The following is a 17,987-nucleotide window of genomic DNA, read 5'->3' as shown; positions in this document are numbered from 1 at the left end:
TGTACTCATGCTTCCCAATGTTACCGGCTGTTCGTTGCTGAGGCTGGGTACCAAAAATCCTTAAGAATTACACGTTTCCTGCTCCTTGTATTTCTTACCCCTGGACGTGCCACCATACTTGTATCTGTAGTTGTAGCTGCTGTTTCAGTGGATGCTGGAGGTGTTTCTGAAGCTGATGATTCAGTGGATGTTGGAGCTGCTGCCAGTTTTGATGCTGAGTCTGGTTTTGTAAGTGATGTTCCAATTGATACTGGAACTTTTGCTGAAACTGTATTTTCGTTTAAATCTTGAACTACAGTTGGCACTGACGTTACTGTGGACGTTGAAGCTGCATATGAAGCTGATAAATGATGCTCCGATGGTGTTGATTTTTCTTCTGTTGATGATATCTGAGTGGCATTTTGTACCACTGTTCTTGCCTCTGTTCTTCTGATTGATGGACTAGTCACAGATTCTGGACTTGATTTTGAACCTGCTGGGGAGGGTGGTACATCTGCTGCTGATGATAATGGTTCAGCTGTTTTTGATGATTTCGACACTACTGACAATTTGGCTGATGTGGCTGCTGTACTGGACGACACTTCAGATTTTTTTACTTCTTCTAACGTCAAAGAATCTTCTGTTGCTACCAATGATTGTGGGACATCAGCTCTTCCTATTTCCACTAATGTTGATACTTTAATAAGGCCGTTTCCAGACAGTGTAATAGTGTTTCTTTCTACTTTAGAGTCTTTAATAGCATTCGATATTTCAGCACTCATGGCTTCTTTCCCTTTCATGTTTCTGTGAAGTCCATGCTCTGTAAAATGCTCTCTGCAATCACTATTTATCCCAACATATGTAGCATTAGAATAACCTCGACAAGACACTAGACAGTAATACTACTTTAGTGTTCCGCGCTGTTTATTAGGTCGAATTACACGCGAAAAACTAGCAAATGAAGAAAATACCTTGTTCATTACAGGTTCAATTAGAAAGGGGAAAGCAGAAACCTCTACCAAATTTGTGCTTAGCATTCGTCATGTTTTCCGAATATTGATTGCAGCTCGTTCAGTTCGTATTTTATGGTACAACCTGCAATGAACAAAATAACAAATGAAGGTGACGTCATTGGGTTTTATTTTCTCTTAATTAAGGGAAGTTCTGTCGTAAAATTCATTTTCTTTTTGTAATAACCCAAAAGAATCGCAGTATTTGTGGTATAAACTAATGAACAAGTGAAAATATATCATGTACGCCAAACTTGCGGTAAATGACGTCATTACAGGTAATATGGAAACCAATGTCTCAATCAGCTGACGGATGGATTACAGTTGCCGGCGATTAGTAGACAGATTGTATTTTTTCCTTTGCTTTAGTGTTACCTGTCAACGTTCTTGTATTATAATGGTGAACTCCTGTGCAGCGTTGGGTTGCACGGAAAAATACGTTAAAGGAGCTGAACTTTCATTTCACAGGTAAAGTTATTTTGACAACAAAATTTTGCAAACGTATTCTTCGAGACAAAGTGTATGAAATACAGGACGCAAAAAGTAACATCTTTACCGAGCAGAAGCGAATGGTCTTCCAGGACTATTTATTTGTGTATATATACTATTAATTAATTCATAATGTTCGTTACACATGTCTCGAAAAACACGAACGGGTATTTGTGATATAATAATTACATTATCTTCTGTCAGTTTTCTTCCCATGATGCGAACTTAAGAAATGTGTTTTAACTTAATCTAAGTATATTTGTTAATAGTTTCCCCGCAGATGAAGTACGGAGGAATGTTTGGACCCTTGCACTGAAAAGGAAGAATTTTAAAGCAACCAAGTACACAAAAATATGCAGTAAACATTTTTCATCAGACTGTTTCGAAACTGTGGCCTTTGGTTCCGGAAGAAAACTGAAGCGTGATGCTGTTCCATCAATTTTTTATTGTCCTCTGCATTTGGCATCGAAAGGAAGAAATAAATTGCCACAGTTTGAAATAAACACGGAAAACGTTTCGTCTGCAACGGACAATGAAATGTAGGGTACATTTATTTTATTTGTACTTTTGCCGACATGACTGTTTAAAGCATGTTGTCATGCACGAGTTTCAATCTCTAAAGCAATCAGTTTCATTATTTGATATATAAAATTACATTCAGCAGAAGTTTGGTTTAGTAGTTATCAAAATCTGTGCGAATTTCAATGACTTTTTTTTTTTTAATTCAAAGCTAATGTTACCATAGCATTAACAGGAGGAACTAGCAGAATGTAGTGTTAGCAGAAAAAAATTTCTTAATATATATGCTACCTATTCAGAAATATTGTAGTGTGTTGTATTCAGTATATTTTATTGAGGGATGTTCACAGTGAGTACATAAAATGACAAATTTTTAGGTGTTCCACAAATAATCAGCCCCTAAAACAGAGAAGAAGGTCTAGAAAAGCTTGTATGTGTGACTATGATAAGGAAGTTGCTAAAGATGGTCTTGAAAGTACCATAAAGCAGAAACTTGTACACAGACAAAAATCTCGGCGTGAAGTGAAAAAAGGTTGTACCGCTCAAGCTTTGTTGTCGGATTTGAAACAGAAGCAAATAATTACTGAAAGTATTGGCGAAATGTTAGAGGTAAACCAACACATCTAAATACGTTTTCTCTTATTATCTAAGTAAAACTTCTGTCCTCCTTATTTTTTATTTTCTCATCATAATGTTTTACATCATTACTCTGGAGGAACATTGACTCCTCACAAAAAATTAGAGGTTTCTTCTGAATGTTTTCTGAATATTTTTGTTCAAGGGACAATTTGTCTCCAGTGGCTCATTATAGATTAATTGCATTTAGTTTGGTTTTTTAACCCCCCCCCCCCCCTCACACACACACACACACACACACACACACACACACACACACACACACACACACACACACACACATTTTCTTCAAATATGTAATATACTTCTACAGCCATACCCTGCAAACCACCACAAAGTACATAGCAGAGTGTACGTCCCATAGCTCCAGTTCTTAAAGTTTCTTCCTGTTCCGTTCATGTAAGAAGCATGGGAAGAACAATTGTTTGAATGCCTCTATGTGGGCTGTAATTACTCTAATCTTTTCCTCACAAAAATTTATTAGTAGACTTTCTGGGGCTAGTTTACATCTATCTTCAGAGCCTGGCAGCTCAGTTTCTATGTCACTGTAACACAGGTCAAACAAACCTGCAACTGTTTGTTTCTCAGTGTACGTTCAATATCCCCCGTTAGTCCTAGTCTGTATGAGTCGTGCCTTGATCAATATTCTGGAAGTGCTTGCATGAGTGATTTGTAAGCTATCTTCTTTGTTGACTGATTGCAGTTCCCCAGTATTCTACTGAAACCAAAGTCTACCACCTGCTTTACCCACAGTTGAATGTATGCAGTCATTCCATTTTATATCCCTACAAAGTGTTAACCCAGCTGTTTTATGAATTGGCCGATTCCATCTGTGACTCACTGATATTATAATGCTAGTGTGAAGTGCACAGTTTTGCATTTCTGAACATTTAAAGCAAGCTGCCAATCTTTGCACCACTCTGAAATATTAACAAGATTTGACTGAAAATTTGTGCAGCTTTCTTCAGACAGTACTGCGTTACAGATAACTGTATCATTTGCAAAAAGTCTGAGGTTACTGTTAACGTTTTCAGTGAGGCCATTAACATGCAGCATGAACAGCAAGGGTCCCAACAGATTTCCCTGGGGCACACCTGAAGTTACTTCTATATCTGACAGTTGGAAATACAGTAGCGTCCGATTCGACCCATCTGCTTTGACCCGTGGCGCCACAAATATGGCGGAAACGACCATACATCACAAATTCAATATGGCGCTTATGACGTCATTACATAAACATGATAACAAACACGAAAATACATCAAAAAGCCAACACACACACACACACACACACGTTCCACAAAACTCTAATGATACTAATGGGACAAGGGTGGGAAATTTGGTGTTTTTGGGTGGGGACAAACTACATCTAAACAATGGACATAAAAGTTTTCTGGGTATGGTACTGCGTCATAATGTAAAAACTACTGCTGCTGGAGAAAAAACAACATTTCGGCCACAATTGCAGTGGCCTTCTTCTGGGTCTTACCCCTCCCAAGAACTGACTTAATGGCCCCCTACATCCCATCTATAGTGTTCGTACAAGCTCCCGTCTCATAATTTTTAAACTCTAAACTATGGTTAACAACTAAATGCTTGTACCCCCTCTCACCCAACCCCCTATAAGAAGAAAAAGCATCTGAAACTACAATGGAACCCGGTTCTATAAACTCCTCAATTAACCCCTTTAATTCCACCTTAGACGACCCCTCCACAACCCAGAAAACACATTCCGAACAGGCCCCCCCCCCCCCCCTAGTACATCAGCCCCCCACTCCCAGAGACCAACCACAGACTTACCCTTGCCATATTTCCTTTTCCCAAACTGCAACTCGTCCAACTCCACCACAACCTCAAGCCCACCCAACTTACCCCGGTACTTAATAAACTCAGGACATACTTCACAACAAAACAAAAACCAGTCAAGCACACACCTGTCACTCACCATGCCATTCTCATGTGTGCAAAAACACTGTGAAGATCTATAATAAAAGTAATACGTCATCAATACAATCTCACACATGCCCGCCCCCCCCCCCCCCTCCCAACCGCGCCTGGCAAAACGTCTCATACTAATCAAGTGTAACCCCAAATGTCTGCGTGGTAGAATAATTATGGTGTATGCGTATGTGGAGATGGTGTTTACGCAGCAATCTCTGACATAGTGTAACTGAGGTGGGATAAGGAGAAGCAGCCCACATTTGCCGAGGCAGATGGAAAATTGCCTTGAAAATTGCCTTGAAACAGGGTGGCCGGCACACTGGACGTCAACACTAATCCGCTTGACGGATTCGTGCCAGGGACCGGTACGCCTTCCCACTCGGGAAACAGCGTGTTAGACCATGCGGCTAGCAAGGTGGGCTCGTGGTGGTAGTACATGCAAAAATTTATTCACTTAAATGAGCAACACTATATACAGCGTGATTCGAAAAGAAAGCACAGATGTCTGTTGTTTATTATAGACAAACTAAGAAACACATTTTGGAAGTCACTGGATAGAGGAAGGTTCAAAGATTTTTGTTCACGCAGACACTACACCACACACTTAACACGAGCACCATTCGTTGATCAACAAAAAGCAAAATGGTGGTCAATTCCATTCCCCACACAAATCAACAGGTTCTTGTTTTGAGTTGACGACTTGAACAGTTCGTTTTCTCAGATCGTGAAGAGTTGCTGTCAGAGTTGCAGACAGATTTCGTTGCTTATGTACTCCCAGACGGGGAAAAAAAAATGATAATGCATGAGGTGTGGTGACGTGGGTGGCCAAAAGCTATGAGCAATGTCTCTTTATCTAGCTCTTCCAGTCTAACGGTGTGAGATGATGGTGATAATGCCACACCTCAGGGTGAAAGTGAGGTGGGGGAGCAGTCGTGCATAAAAATGAAATTGTTGGAATCTTCATGAACTTGAGGAAATGACCAACTGTGCACCATATCCAGTTATGAAATTCCTGTCAGTTTCCTCTGCAAAATAGAAAAGTCCATAAACTTTGTCAACAGAAATAGTATAAAACACATTCAGTTTCACTGAGTCTTCCATGTTAGATGACTATGTCAGGATTTTGTGACCTCCAAATTTGTACCGAATAGATGAAATGTTGATTTGTCTGAAAAGGTGAGCCATTTGAAGAGGTGTCCTCTGCCGTATCCTGGAGAATGGAAATGCAAAATTCCTATCTTTTGTTATGGTCGCCAGGACCCAATTGCTGCAGTAACTGCAACCTGTAAGGCTTCATATACAGGTGTCTCTTTCAGAAAGCACCACACTGTTGTTTGAGGAAACCCATCTTGTGGACTTCCGAGGGCTCCGTGTGAATGCATCTCACATATGCTCGACATTTTCATCAGCTGAACGTGGCCGACTAATGCTCTTCCCTTTGGATATGTGACAAACTTCTGGGAATTGTGTATGCCTGTACAGATGTGGCTTCTTGCTGAACCAATGATGGAATGCACATTGCACTTGAACAGTGGATTGAATTCATGAAAATTTGATCACAGAGAAGACATCTCTTGTGGTATGGTTGTAATGGTGCTACATACAAACAACTCTGTAGCTGTATCTAATCTTTGGATCTTCCTCTATCCAGTGACATGCAGAATGCGTCTCTATCTTTTATGGCTTGGATAAACCACTTAAATTTGTTTTTTCTTTTTGCATTGCCCAGTATAGGCAATAAAAATAGGTGTGGTAGTGGTGGAATTCTACTCCCTATAGCATATCTCTAGTGCTCATAAGGATAATAAAACATGACACAAAAATGTATTTAAAAGCCAAGGGTGGCAAAATCGGAAGCCAGCTCTAGTGTTAACAAGGATATCGTGCATTCACACTAGATTATTAAACCTGCCGTAACCTGTTAATGGTCAAACATAAAGGGTGAACCAGGATTACACCAACACTTTCAGCGATTGAATCAAAATAAGAAAAAAAAGTTAAGTAAACATGAGCTATAAAATACATAATGTTAAGGGGGGAAACCACATTAGGAGGCTGTTTGACACTGATTTTTTGGGATTTTTTTGTTTTTGGCTGAGAAGAATTAATTAAAATTTAATCAAATTTTGACATAATTTCATTCATATTTAGAAACACTTCTTGTCAATTTTTTTGAATAATTTCAGCCAAAACTAACAAATTTACGTTGTTATGTCCGATGAAGGTTGTGAGTATATTACTCCAATTGCATGCAGTGTAGCCATTCAGATTTTTATTTGAAATCAAAAAGGTTTTGATTTTACATTAATAACTTATTTTCAAAGAATATGAACCTCAGTGCAGGTGAAAATAATGAAAATTAAAAATTTTGCAAGTGTTGGAACAATGTACTTCGATTTTCACGATTTTTTTCCTCTAATTATGCAAAGAAAGATACCCTTACAATCATGATATCATCTCACAAGTTGGTCATATAATTTGTAATTTTATAAACAATCGTACTATCAGTTTTCATAATGATCTGTTCTATACTTTCTAAGTTAGACTGCACGCAAATGTGAAAAAAGTCATTTTGAAATAAATGCATTTGAAAAATAAATTCTTCTAAACTAGAAATTCAAGTAAGTGAACGACAATGCAAAATGCTTACTGATTAGTCTGCGTTTCCAGCACCATATAGTAATCCTCCTCGTTCCTCTAAGGATTCGTTTTGCACATGGAGTGGTGCTTTCTGACCTTCTTTCAATTAAAATGAATTACGTCGATATTGACAGCTCACTTGCTGGTTATCCATTTGCTCAGCATAATTGAAGCTTTGCGTGCCTACTAAAATTCCTTCCTCATTCATGACCATCAGAAGGAATGAATTTCCTTCATCGATTAAGCCCGCTGCTAAATATGATGCCAATTCAATGACTTTTAGTCCAGAGTGCAAGTGTTTCGGAGCTAATCGCCAAATAGTGGAATTAAAACTTTCATTTGCATTTTGTGTGAGGTTGAACCAGTCAAGCCCACCTGAGGTAGTGCTCTGCCCTATCTGCGCTCGAGTTTGAACCTGATGTGCACTTGGTACTACGCTCATATTATCTAAACGAACGCAAATTTTTGTTTGAAAGTTTGACAGTGTATTCTTGGGTAGTTAAGCTACTGATTTAGGATTTTATTTTAAAATATATGGTACCCCCCCTTAAGAGTAATGAGCAACTTTACAAACTATGGGAGTAAGAAGCCATTAAGTTCGGTTTTAACTGTTCTGACTTCCAAAGATAATGCTGTATTCTAGCATGCCCTCCCCTCCTCGTTGCAATGTGTAGCACCTGACAATGGAGTTCAAAACTAGTCATGCTATTAAAATCTCATTTACAGCTTAAGTGGACTTCTGTCTTTTCAGTACAACCCTCAGTTGTAGTTGTTCTCAAATCAAATTTTTGTCTGCTGTGTTTGTGGTATACTTAGTAACTGAATATTTTTTCTTTAAAAATATTGCATATTGTGGTAGATTGCCTACTAGCTAATGGTAGCCGAGGAATTACTGGCAGTATTTGGGGCTCTGTTGGTGAATACTGCAGTGTTACACACACAGTGTTGGTTTTGTAAGATTTTAATTCTCACAGTCCAATATATCAGCCCTGTCTTGGCACTGTAGTCTGCATTTGCTGGTTTTTGATTCGAATAGGCAGCATTTCTTCCACTTCTTGGTAAAGCAACATGTAGATCAATCAAATATTCTTGCCAATAAGTTTAAATAAAAGCAGTTGTTTGGTTCAGTTAAAATCAGGTCAGGTAACATAAAAAAAGTTCATTGAGTTGTGTGTCTCATAAAAACCGCAGAGTTTATGCTTTGGTCTATGATAAAATTTCGAGAAGTTTCAGAAAGTCAGAGATGACACTGCTTCTACAGATTCATCGAAACACGCTTTCTAATGTTGCGCTATTTAACTTCAGTAATCTTTCAAAAATTAGTGACTGTTCTTGCCAGGTTCCTATGAGCTTTTAATGAGTGAATATGTAAGGATATTTCATAAATTAACACTTCCGGACTCTGAGATGTGGTCAGTGTAGAAAAGTCAACCAAAGCTATTAATATCTGTGCTGTAAAATTTTACATAGTAAAATATTTTCTTTTTAAACCCACAAAGTGCAGTTGATGCCAATCCACTTCTGATAACAGAAATCCAGTCAATCTGATTCCAGTAGATACTTCGTGCACAAGTCACTCAACTTTAATAAATAAGAAAAAAATAGTTATTTTGTAATAAATTCATAATACACAGTTTGTAACATAGTGGTATTGTCATAAACACGCTTTACATAATTTTGTACAGATTTGAGCCATAAAATACGAGAGTATTTCAGAAAGTAAAAATACACCATACGCTAGAGGAACAGAAGAGTTTTGGCGAGCAAGTTGGCAACACTGCTGTTAACCTTGAGCTGTTAGCTTTCTCCTCGCGCTCGTTCAGCAGTTGATGTTGCTTCCGGTTGGATTAGGTCGTTTTCAAATGGCTAATTCAGAATCCTGCCAAATGCGAAGTGCGCTCCGTCATACGTTTTCTTCATGCAAAAGGTCAGCGACCAGCGGATATTCACAAAGAAATTGTTTCTGTTTATGGGAACATTATGAATCGACAAAATGTAACGAAATGGTGTCATAATTTCTCTGAAGGTAGGACCGATGTTCATGACAAACAAAGAACAGGTCGGCCATCTGTGATCTCTGATGCCCTTCTTCGGAGAATGGAGGAAGCAATTCATGCGAATAGATGTCTCACATTGAAAGAATTGCATTAGATCATACTGGACGTGTCAATGATGACTCTTTGATGTTGTGACTGTCATGTGTGGGTACAGGAAATTGTGTGCGTGCTAAGTTCCAAAACTGTTAATGGAAGAACACAAAAAGAAAAGGATGGGCTTTGCACTCGACTTCCTCACACGCTATGCTGAAGCAGGTGATGAGTTTCTTGATCACATTGTGAAGGGTAACAAGACGTGGGTTTATCACCGTACACCTGAATCCGAGCAACAATCGATGCAATGGCGCCATTCGAATTCACCAAAAGCCAAGAAATGCAAAACGTCGATTTCAGCGAAGAAAATCATGGCTTCTGTTTTTTGGGACAGACAAGGGATTCTTCCATTGGAATTTATGCCTCCTGGAACGACAATCAATGCTGCTGCATATTGCTAGACTTTGAAATGCCTTCAAAGGGCAATTCAAAACAAATGCAGGGGGAACGCTGACAAGTGGAGTCCGCTTGCTTCACGACAACGCCCGGCCTCACACAGCACTCGTAACCAAAGCACTACTCAAACAATTCAAATGGGACGTATTGGACCATCCACCATACATCCCGGACATTGCATCCACTGACTTCCACATCTTCCGTTACCTGAAGTCACATCTCGGTGGAAAATCATTCCACGATGATGAAGAGATCAAAGATGAAGTTGAAATGTGCTTCTGACAACAGGCGGCAACCTTCTATGACTGTGGGATACAAAAGCTTATGCACCGACTTAACAAATGTTTGGATAATGGAAGTGATTATGTCAATAAATAACAAATAATCCAGTTAATAAGATGCAACTGACGTTTTCTAAATGAATATTCTATTTAAGGACTGCGAGCCATTGTATCTTTACTTTTCAAAATGCCCTCGTACATGACGTAATCTCAAGAGCATCTTTAAAGTAAGTAACATATTTCATTTCAGCATCTTTAAAGTAACTAACATATTTCATTTCAGTTTTTATGATCTTTACAATATTTTTGTCATAACAATTTCTGCTAGTAATGCTGTCTGCCAAAGCCTTTCATCTTGTGACTGAAGACTCGTGCCACCCAGTCGCCCAATGACCAGTTCCGTGGGTTGGCTGCAGGTTGCTCCAGATGGGTGTAATTTTGTACAGTGATTGTGGGATTTAAAACATAGCACCAGAAATCAGTTTTCATGCTAAACAAATAATAATAAGAAGAAGAAGAAGAAGAATACAAACAAAAATTTCCTTCACTCGCCACATGTGTTTGAAGCAGGTCATAAAGCCTCACATTTTACATTTTGAGAGACTACAATGCACTAGTGTTTTTGTAACCTTTTGTTAAGAATACAGTTAGTAAGAGCGGGTCGGTAAATGTAAATGTGCATGTGATTAGGCTGTCCTATAAGGTAGACTGGCAGTCTTGTGCAAGTATTTTTAGTTGATGCCACTTTGGCAATTTGTGTGTCAGTGAGCATGAAATGATGATCAAGACAACACGACACCCAGTCCCGAACAGAAAAAATCTCTGGCCTGGCTGGGAATCGAACCCGGGCCCCTCGCGTGGAATTCTGCAGCACTGACGACACAGCTATAATGGCAGATGGTTGGTAACCATTGCTTACAACTATTTTGATTGTGTGTATTTGTTCAAACTCAGTGGAATTGAAAGCAAACAGTGAATCATGACGTGGAAAGCAGCATTTATTTGTTTATTTTTTGAGGGGGGGGGGGGGGGGGGGGGGAGGCAATTTCAGGACACTGACAAAGCTGGAATGTTGGGGACCTGTGAATATTTGTGCGTCTACTGTATGTTTTTAATTGAAAGCTTTGTGTGTTGTTGTCAATATTAATGTCTCTGTATGTTCTTGCAGTCCTCATTCATATTTCTCAGAAAAGTTTGCGGTATTCTGATTGTTCCTTTCTACATATGTACCAGTAGCAGTGTAGCTCGCATTTGACTAGTGGTTCCAGTTTAAGTAGTAGTCTTGAAACTGTTCATGGAAATTTCTGCTAGCAGTGGAGGCAACAGGTAGCTAATAACTAACTCATCTGTTTCTTGGTAGAATGCGTTTTGGAAACAAAAATATTTTTTCCTTCTATAGCTCCATAAAGTTTACCTGTTTTGTTGGATTACTATGCTTTTTCTGCAAACCAATCATTAACTGGAATATTACAAAACTTATTTAGTAAAAGTGTACTGTTCTTAATACTGTGTTGTGCTTTCAGGTTCACTGGTTTTGTATCTCAACTTGAACTTTTCTTCCCATATTGAGCATGGATTGCTGCAGACACTGATAGAACTTGACAGCTGTCTTCTGAAAGATTAATTAAATCTAAAATAATGGTGCAGAAGCATTCATCTGTATTGTGGATCGTATTTGTCTCTCAAAAAGTACTGGTGCATTTATTAATAATATTTTGCACTGGTTTCCTAAATGCCTTTGTGGTATTGTTACTCAGGTTCTGCAGTTTCTCAGTGTTAAGGAAATCTTCCCTCTTTTTCAAATAATCTGTTTTGTCTAAAAGCATCCTTGTCCACTTTTGTCACTACTAAACCACTATTCTGCTTTCTCTCTCAAGTCTCAGAGTGTTACCAGCACACTATTACTAACAGTATTCTGAATAAAAAGATAAAAAATCCACAAATGTGGCGCTTACAAGATCATTTTGATAAAGGGTGGCTCATACTGAATGAGGAAAACAGGTGAAGCAGTGTCCACCATAGTAGGAGAACACAACAAAAGCTGGAGGCTTTGTCTGAAGACCAGACACAGTTGTGTAGTAGGGGTATAAATATGGCAGTCTGAGTACAAAGGCCAGAAACTGCCTCTGCCTAAAGTCACTGCAAGGACGACCCTGAACAGGTACTGAACGAGCAGACTCACTTGCTATTCCTCACTCATTGATGCTATCACACCTGCAGATTACCCCATCCAATTTTTTTTGGATCGATTTACCATTTAGTTACTAATGGTTTTGACTGTATTATTTCACATATCCAGCATTAGCAGTTACTTGTTGTTCATATTTGTACCTTTTTGGCCATCATCATCTTAGTCAGTAATGTTAGACAACAGGCTGATAAACCAAAACCCAAATTGAAAAAATAATTAGTGAATGCAGTGGCCAAAATTTTTTTTTTTTTTTTTTTTTTTTTTTTTTTTTTTTTTTTTTTTTTTTTTTTTTTTTTTTTTTTTAAACCAGCAAGTGTATGTGCTCTATGTATGTCTTCTGAAAGTACTTCTTAAATTTGTATGGTTAATTTGTATACCAGTTGAAGTGACTGTGCTTACAGAATACATTGAACAGAACAATATTTCCGTACTTTCTTTCAAGCAGTGCATGCATGCCTGTGTATATTTTTTCCACATGTCCCTGTAGTTACAGTTGTGGCATAAAACAGTAATTTCTTGGTGTGGGTAAAAGATTGTGTATGCCACGTAGCACATCATTCTACTAGTGGTCAGTGGCTACATCTCCTCAGTATTGTTTATTGTTCTTATCTTAGAATTTATATTGTGTTATATTTAAAGAGCAAATGGATGTACAGTGGACTACAGTGGCCAGTCATGACAAGAAAAAATGGTGGGACTGAATGCTAGTGAAGGAAAGGACTTATACTGCAAGCACCCATTAAATTTTTGGATTGGAAAGCCCAGTAGCTTGAGCAATATTCTTTTTTGTTTACATGTGTAATTTTCAATTTTATTGGCATACACTTATTTGTCCTGTAGATCGTAGCTGCTGCCGTATAGAGAATGCCCAATATTGACTGTAAATTTTATGTTATAGGTTGATCTGTGTCCTCACACATTCATTATGAATATGAGACAGGAGCCAGAGGATTATGAGAATGAGGTAATGTTTCAGTTGATATCACTGCAATCTATTTCCTATATGTAATGTCATTAATCACTGCTTTTACTTCAGTGGGTAATTTACAGAATCATGATTACAGTTTACTTTTTTGGCCAGCTGGGTTTATCTTCTAGCAGTAGACAAGAGATTCGGAGTGTGGCATATCTGATTCCAGAGTATCAAGTAAAATAACACAGGTTGTATCCACTTCACCCCATCTACACTATGTGATCAAAAGTATCCAGACTCCCCCAAAAATATACATTTGTCATATTAGGTCCATTGTGCTGCCACCTACTGCCAGGTACTCCATATCAGCAACCGCAGTAGTCATTAGACATCCTGAGAGAGCAGATTGGAGCACTCTGTGGAACTCACGGCCTTTGAACGTGGTCAGGTGATTTGGAGTCACTTGTCATACGTCTGTACCTGGGAGTTCCACACTCATAAACATCCCTAGGTCCTCTGTTTCCTATGTGATAGTTAAGTGGGCATGTCAAGGGACATGTACAGCACAAAAGCGTACAGGCCAACCTCGTCTGGTGACTGACGGAGACTGCCGACAGTTGAAGTGGGTCGTAAAGTGTAGTAGGCAGACATCAGGAATTCCAAACTGCATCAAGATCCACTGCAACTTGGATCTTATGGTCGAGTGTCTGCTCATAAGCCACACATCACGCCAGTAAATGCCAAACGACGCCTTGTCTGTTGGCTGACACAGATCGCCGACAGTGGAAGAGGGTCTTAATGTGTAATAGGCAGTCATCAGTCCAGACTGTCACACAGGAATTCCAAACTGCACCAGGATCCACTGCAATTACTAAGACAGTTAGGCGGGAGGTGAGAAAACTTGGATTTCATGGCTGAGCAGCTACTCGTAAGCCACACATCCTGCCGGCAAATGCCAAATGATGCCCCACTTGGTCTAAGGAGCGTAAACATTGGATAATTGAACAGTGGAAAAATGGCGTGTGGAGTGAGAATGATGGTACACAATGTGGCGATGCGATGGCATGGCCTGGGTATGGCAAATGCTCGGTGAACATCATCTGCCAGCGTGTGTAGTGCTAACATTAAAATTTGGCGGTGGTGGTGTTATGGTGTGGTCGTGTTTTTCATGGAGGGGGCTTGCACCCATTGTTGTTTTGTGTGGCACTATCACAACAGATGCCTACACTGATGTTCTAAGCACCATCTTGCTTTGCACTGTTGAAGAGCAATTCAGGGATAGCGATTGCATCTTTCAATACAATCGAGCACCTGTTCATAATGCACGGCCTGTCGCAGAGTGGTTACATGACACTAACGTTGCTGTAATGGACTGGCCTGCACAGAGTCCTGACCTGAATCCCGTAGACCACTTTCAGGATGTTTTGGAATGCCGACTTTGGACTTCGTGCCAGGCCTTACCGACTAGTGTAGATAACTCTCCTCAGTGCAGCACTATGTGATGAATGGGCTGCCATTCCCCAATAAACCTTCCAGCACCTGATTGAATGTATACCTGTGAGAGTGGAAGCTGCCAGCAAGGCTAAGGGTGGGCCAACACCATACTGTATTCCAGCATTACTGATGGAGGGTTCCATGAACATCTGTCATTTTCAGCCATGTGCCCGGATGGTTTTGTATGTATAATTTGTTTACCAGTTGAAGGTGACTGTGCTTACAGAATACTTTGCACAGAACAACATTTCGATACTTTCTTTCAACCAGTGCAGGTGGGCGTGAGTGCATGCCTGCCTGTGTATATTTTTTCCACATGTCCCTGTAGTTACAGTTGTGGCATAAAACATAGTAATTTCTTGGTGCAGGTAAAAGATTGTGCATGCCGCACAACACATCATTCTACTAGTGGGTAGTGGCTACATATCTTTGGTATTGTTTATTGTTCTTATCTTAGAATTTATAATGTGTTATATTTAAAGAGAAAATGGATGTACAGTGGACTACTGTGGCCAGTCATGACAAGGAAAAATGGTGGGACTGAATGCTAGTGAAGGAAAGGACTTATACTGCAAGCACCCATTAAATTTTTGGATTGGAAAGCCCAGTAGCTTGAGCATTATTCTTTTTTGTTCACCTGTGTGGTTTTCAATTTTATTGGCATATACTGGCATGTTAACACTTATTTGTACTGTAGATCATAGCTGCTGCCGTATAGACAATGCCGAATATTGACTGTAAATTTTATGTTATAGGTTGATCTGTATCCTCACACATTCATTATGAATATCAAACAGGAGCCAAAGGATTATGAGAACAAGGTAATGTTTCAGTTGATATCACTACAATATATTTCCTATATGTAATGTCATTAATCACTGCTTTTACTGCAGTGGGTAATTTACAGAATTATGATTACAGTCAACCAGGATGTATAAGGAGCTGTTTCTCAGGGTATGTTCCAGCAGTGAATTACTCATAGTTTGCATGTGCAAGAGCAGTCTAATACAGTTTGAAAGTGTTTTGTGCTGGTGGACCACAGTTTTTCGCCCATACCATTTGGAGCACAGTGAATTGTATGATTTCTGCCATACTTTGTACACAGCAGCAGTCATTTCGTACTGTATGGACATGTACATGGTGTTCACTAATGGTAGGGAAACCTCCCAAGGGTGGGTAGATGACTTAAAAGAAGGAGAGAAGTTCATATATACATGTGGTCAGTTCTTTTTTTTTTTATTTTCTTGCTTAGACACTTTGTGTTGTTGTATGTTTGCTTCATTTCTGTCTTTTTGTTTGAATTTTCCAGCTTGGTTCTGCAAGTGTTTTTCTCCTTTCAAACATTGTTTAGGGAAGTATTAAGTCATCTCAGATGCCATGGTGCTGGTAAATAAGGCAATCCTTTTAGTATTGAGAACACATTTGGTAGTGGAAGCTTACCCTACAGTTCTTATTGGACTAGTGTTTGGTGTGTACTGATCATTCTTTACCTCTTCAGCAGTTGAATTGCCTGTTCTGAGAGAGTGTCACCTAACAAGCACGTGTTAGCAACCTGAGCGGGAGCGTACCTCCGGAGGGCTGACCACTCTCTGGTGAGTTCGTGCTTGGCTACCACAGGGCCCCAGCTTTTGCAGCACTTTTCGTTTTCTGTGTTGCATGTCTATCTTCCTGTTATTCTTTTTGCCCTCCCTTGGGGAGCATGTCTGGGATATTTTTGGGAATATGACCTAAATTTTCAGTAGCCTGACATCAGAACAGTCCCTACACAGTTTTTTTCATTTTTTTCATTGCCCCTTTGCTACCCTTCCTGTGCTGTGGCATTTTAGTTTCCTCTTTTCCTTCTTCCTGCGTGTGTGCTGCTGGAGGCCAGCCCACGTGTCTGACGCTTAACGGGTGACTGAGTAATGCATACTTCGCTGCCGCAGGTCGACAGGTAGGGTCTGTGTGTACCCCCTGGTACAGGCCAAGCCTAGGGAAGGATGATTGCCCAAGCTGTTACCTTCCCAAACCACCGATTGGTCTGTCTCTCAGGTATTTGGCAGGTTTGAATAATCAACTGAGGCAGATGACTCCCCCCCCCCCTCTGATGGAGGGCTCCGAGTTGGAAGAAGCGTGCCAACAGAGATGCTTGCAATCGTGAGGAATTTTCTCACAATGAGTCAATCATCTTCTTCACTCTCTATGTAAATGACCATCCCAGCTGCACCACAGTCCCTCGTGGTTTCACGTACTGAAGACGGTCAGCCCTTTGTTACGGTTACACCATTTATTGTTCAGGAAGGCGTTGATGCAATTGCTGGCCCTGTAAAATCCTGCTGTTGTTTACACAAGGGCAGTTTGCTTTTGGAGACTCATTCTGATTCTCGAGCGCAACAAATGCTTGCAGTGTTGCTCGTCCGCAGCTATTCCGCTCGTGTCGAGGCCCGACGAACGCTGAATTATTCGCGTGGTGTTATTTACACTAGGCTGCTTGATGGTCTGACTGAGGAAGAAATCCAAACTTATCTGTCTGATCAGGACGTCACAACAGTTCGTCAGGTGACAAAAAAGGTAGATGCATCGTTGGTGCCCGCATGCACTCTTTTTCTGACATTTGTTAGAGTAGTGCTTCTGTTGAAGACCAAAGCAGGCTATGAACTCATCACAGTCCGACTGTACATTCCAACCCCAATGTGCTGCTACCAGTGTCCTCATCGGAACCACACTCGAATGTCCTGTTGGCACCTGGCCAAATGTGTTACCTGTGTGTTAAGGATGTTCACGACAGCATTTTCCTGCCTCCTTCTTCCCACTGTATCAATTAGAATGGCAACTATGCAACCTCCTCCTGAGAATATCCTGTGTATCTCAATGAGCAGGCTGTCCGTGAGATCCGGGTGAAGGAAAAAAGTGCTGTACCCTGCTGCTCGCAATTTGTTGGCTAGTTGGAAGCCCTGCATTTTACCACCTGGCACTTACAGTACAGTTCTTGCTATGGGAGGATGGGAGGAATACTCCCATGAAGACTGTTTCCATCTCTACAGCCAACAAACATCTGAATCTCCAACTGCCAACCACAAAGTATCCAAGAAATCAAACAAAGGCGAACGGTGTTCTCCTTCACCGATTTCGAGAACCTCTTAAACGGTGTCACGGTGCGATACCCTCACCCGCCCAACCTTTGTGTCAGTGATGTGCACCATTTTTCTGCCCTGGAATCCACAGACTGGCTGAGGGAGAATGCCGATGCCTCTCTAGAACTCATAGCGCAAGATCTTCCAGCCTCTGCACCCTGTAGCAGAGTGTCTTCGTAGGCTGGCACTTGGCAGCTGCCCTTCATTTTTTCCCTCCTCTCCTTTTTCCAACATG

General features: G+C 40.2%; 2 protein-coding genes across 8 annotated transcripts in view; one reads left to right on the top strand and one right to left on the bottom strand.

Moving 5' to 3' along the window:
* Positions 1-1,018, bottom strand: part of LOC126108631 (uncharacterized) — a 35,328-nt gene extending 34,310 nt beyond the window's left edge. Inside the window, exon 1 of the mRNA XM_049913948.1 lies at positions 951-1,018. Within this exon, the coding sequence (XP_049769905.1) occupies positions 951-1,016 (66 nt within the window). The 5' untranslated portion in view covers positions 1,017-1,018. The remainder of the gene's footprint in view (positions 1-950) is intronic.
* The window catches only part of LOC126108629 (THAP domain-containing protein 2-like), a 40,918-nt gene continuing 23,057 nt past the window's right edge, over positions 127-17,987 (top strand). For 2 of the 7 annotated variants that reach the window (XM_049913943.1, XM_049913941.1), the window contains exons 1-5: positions 1,268-1,457; positions 1,748-2,017; positions 2,375-2,606; positions 13,131-13,196; positions 15,395-15,460. In XM_049913943.1, the coding sequence (XP_049769900.1) occupies positions 1,303-1,457; positions 1,748-2,017; positions 2,375-2,606; positions 13,131-13,196; positions 15,395-15,460 (789 nt within the window). In that variant the 5' untranslated portion in view covers positions 1,268-1,302. Of the gene's footprint in view, positions 229-1,135; positions 1,458-1,511; positions 1,646-1,747; positions 2,018-2,374; positions 2,607-13,130; positions 13,197-15,394; positions 15,461-17,987 lie in introns of those variants that run through there. The other 5 variants (XM_049913942.1, XM_049913944.1, XM_049913947.1 and 2 more) reach the window with 5 other exon arrangements.

The sequence above is a fragment of the Schistocerca cancellata genome, chromosome 11, assembly GCF_023864275.1.
Source record: "Schistocerca cancellata isolate TAMUIC-IGC-003103 chromosome 11, iqSchCanc2.1, whole genome shotgun sequence".
NCBI lineage: Eukaryota > Metazoa > Arthropoda > Insecta > Orthoptera > Acrididae > Schistocerca > Schistocerca cancellata.
Note: the sequence above shows the minus strand (reverse complement) of the source record. Positions and strands in the feature narration are given on the sequence as shown.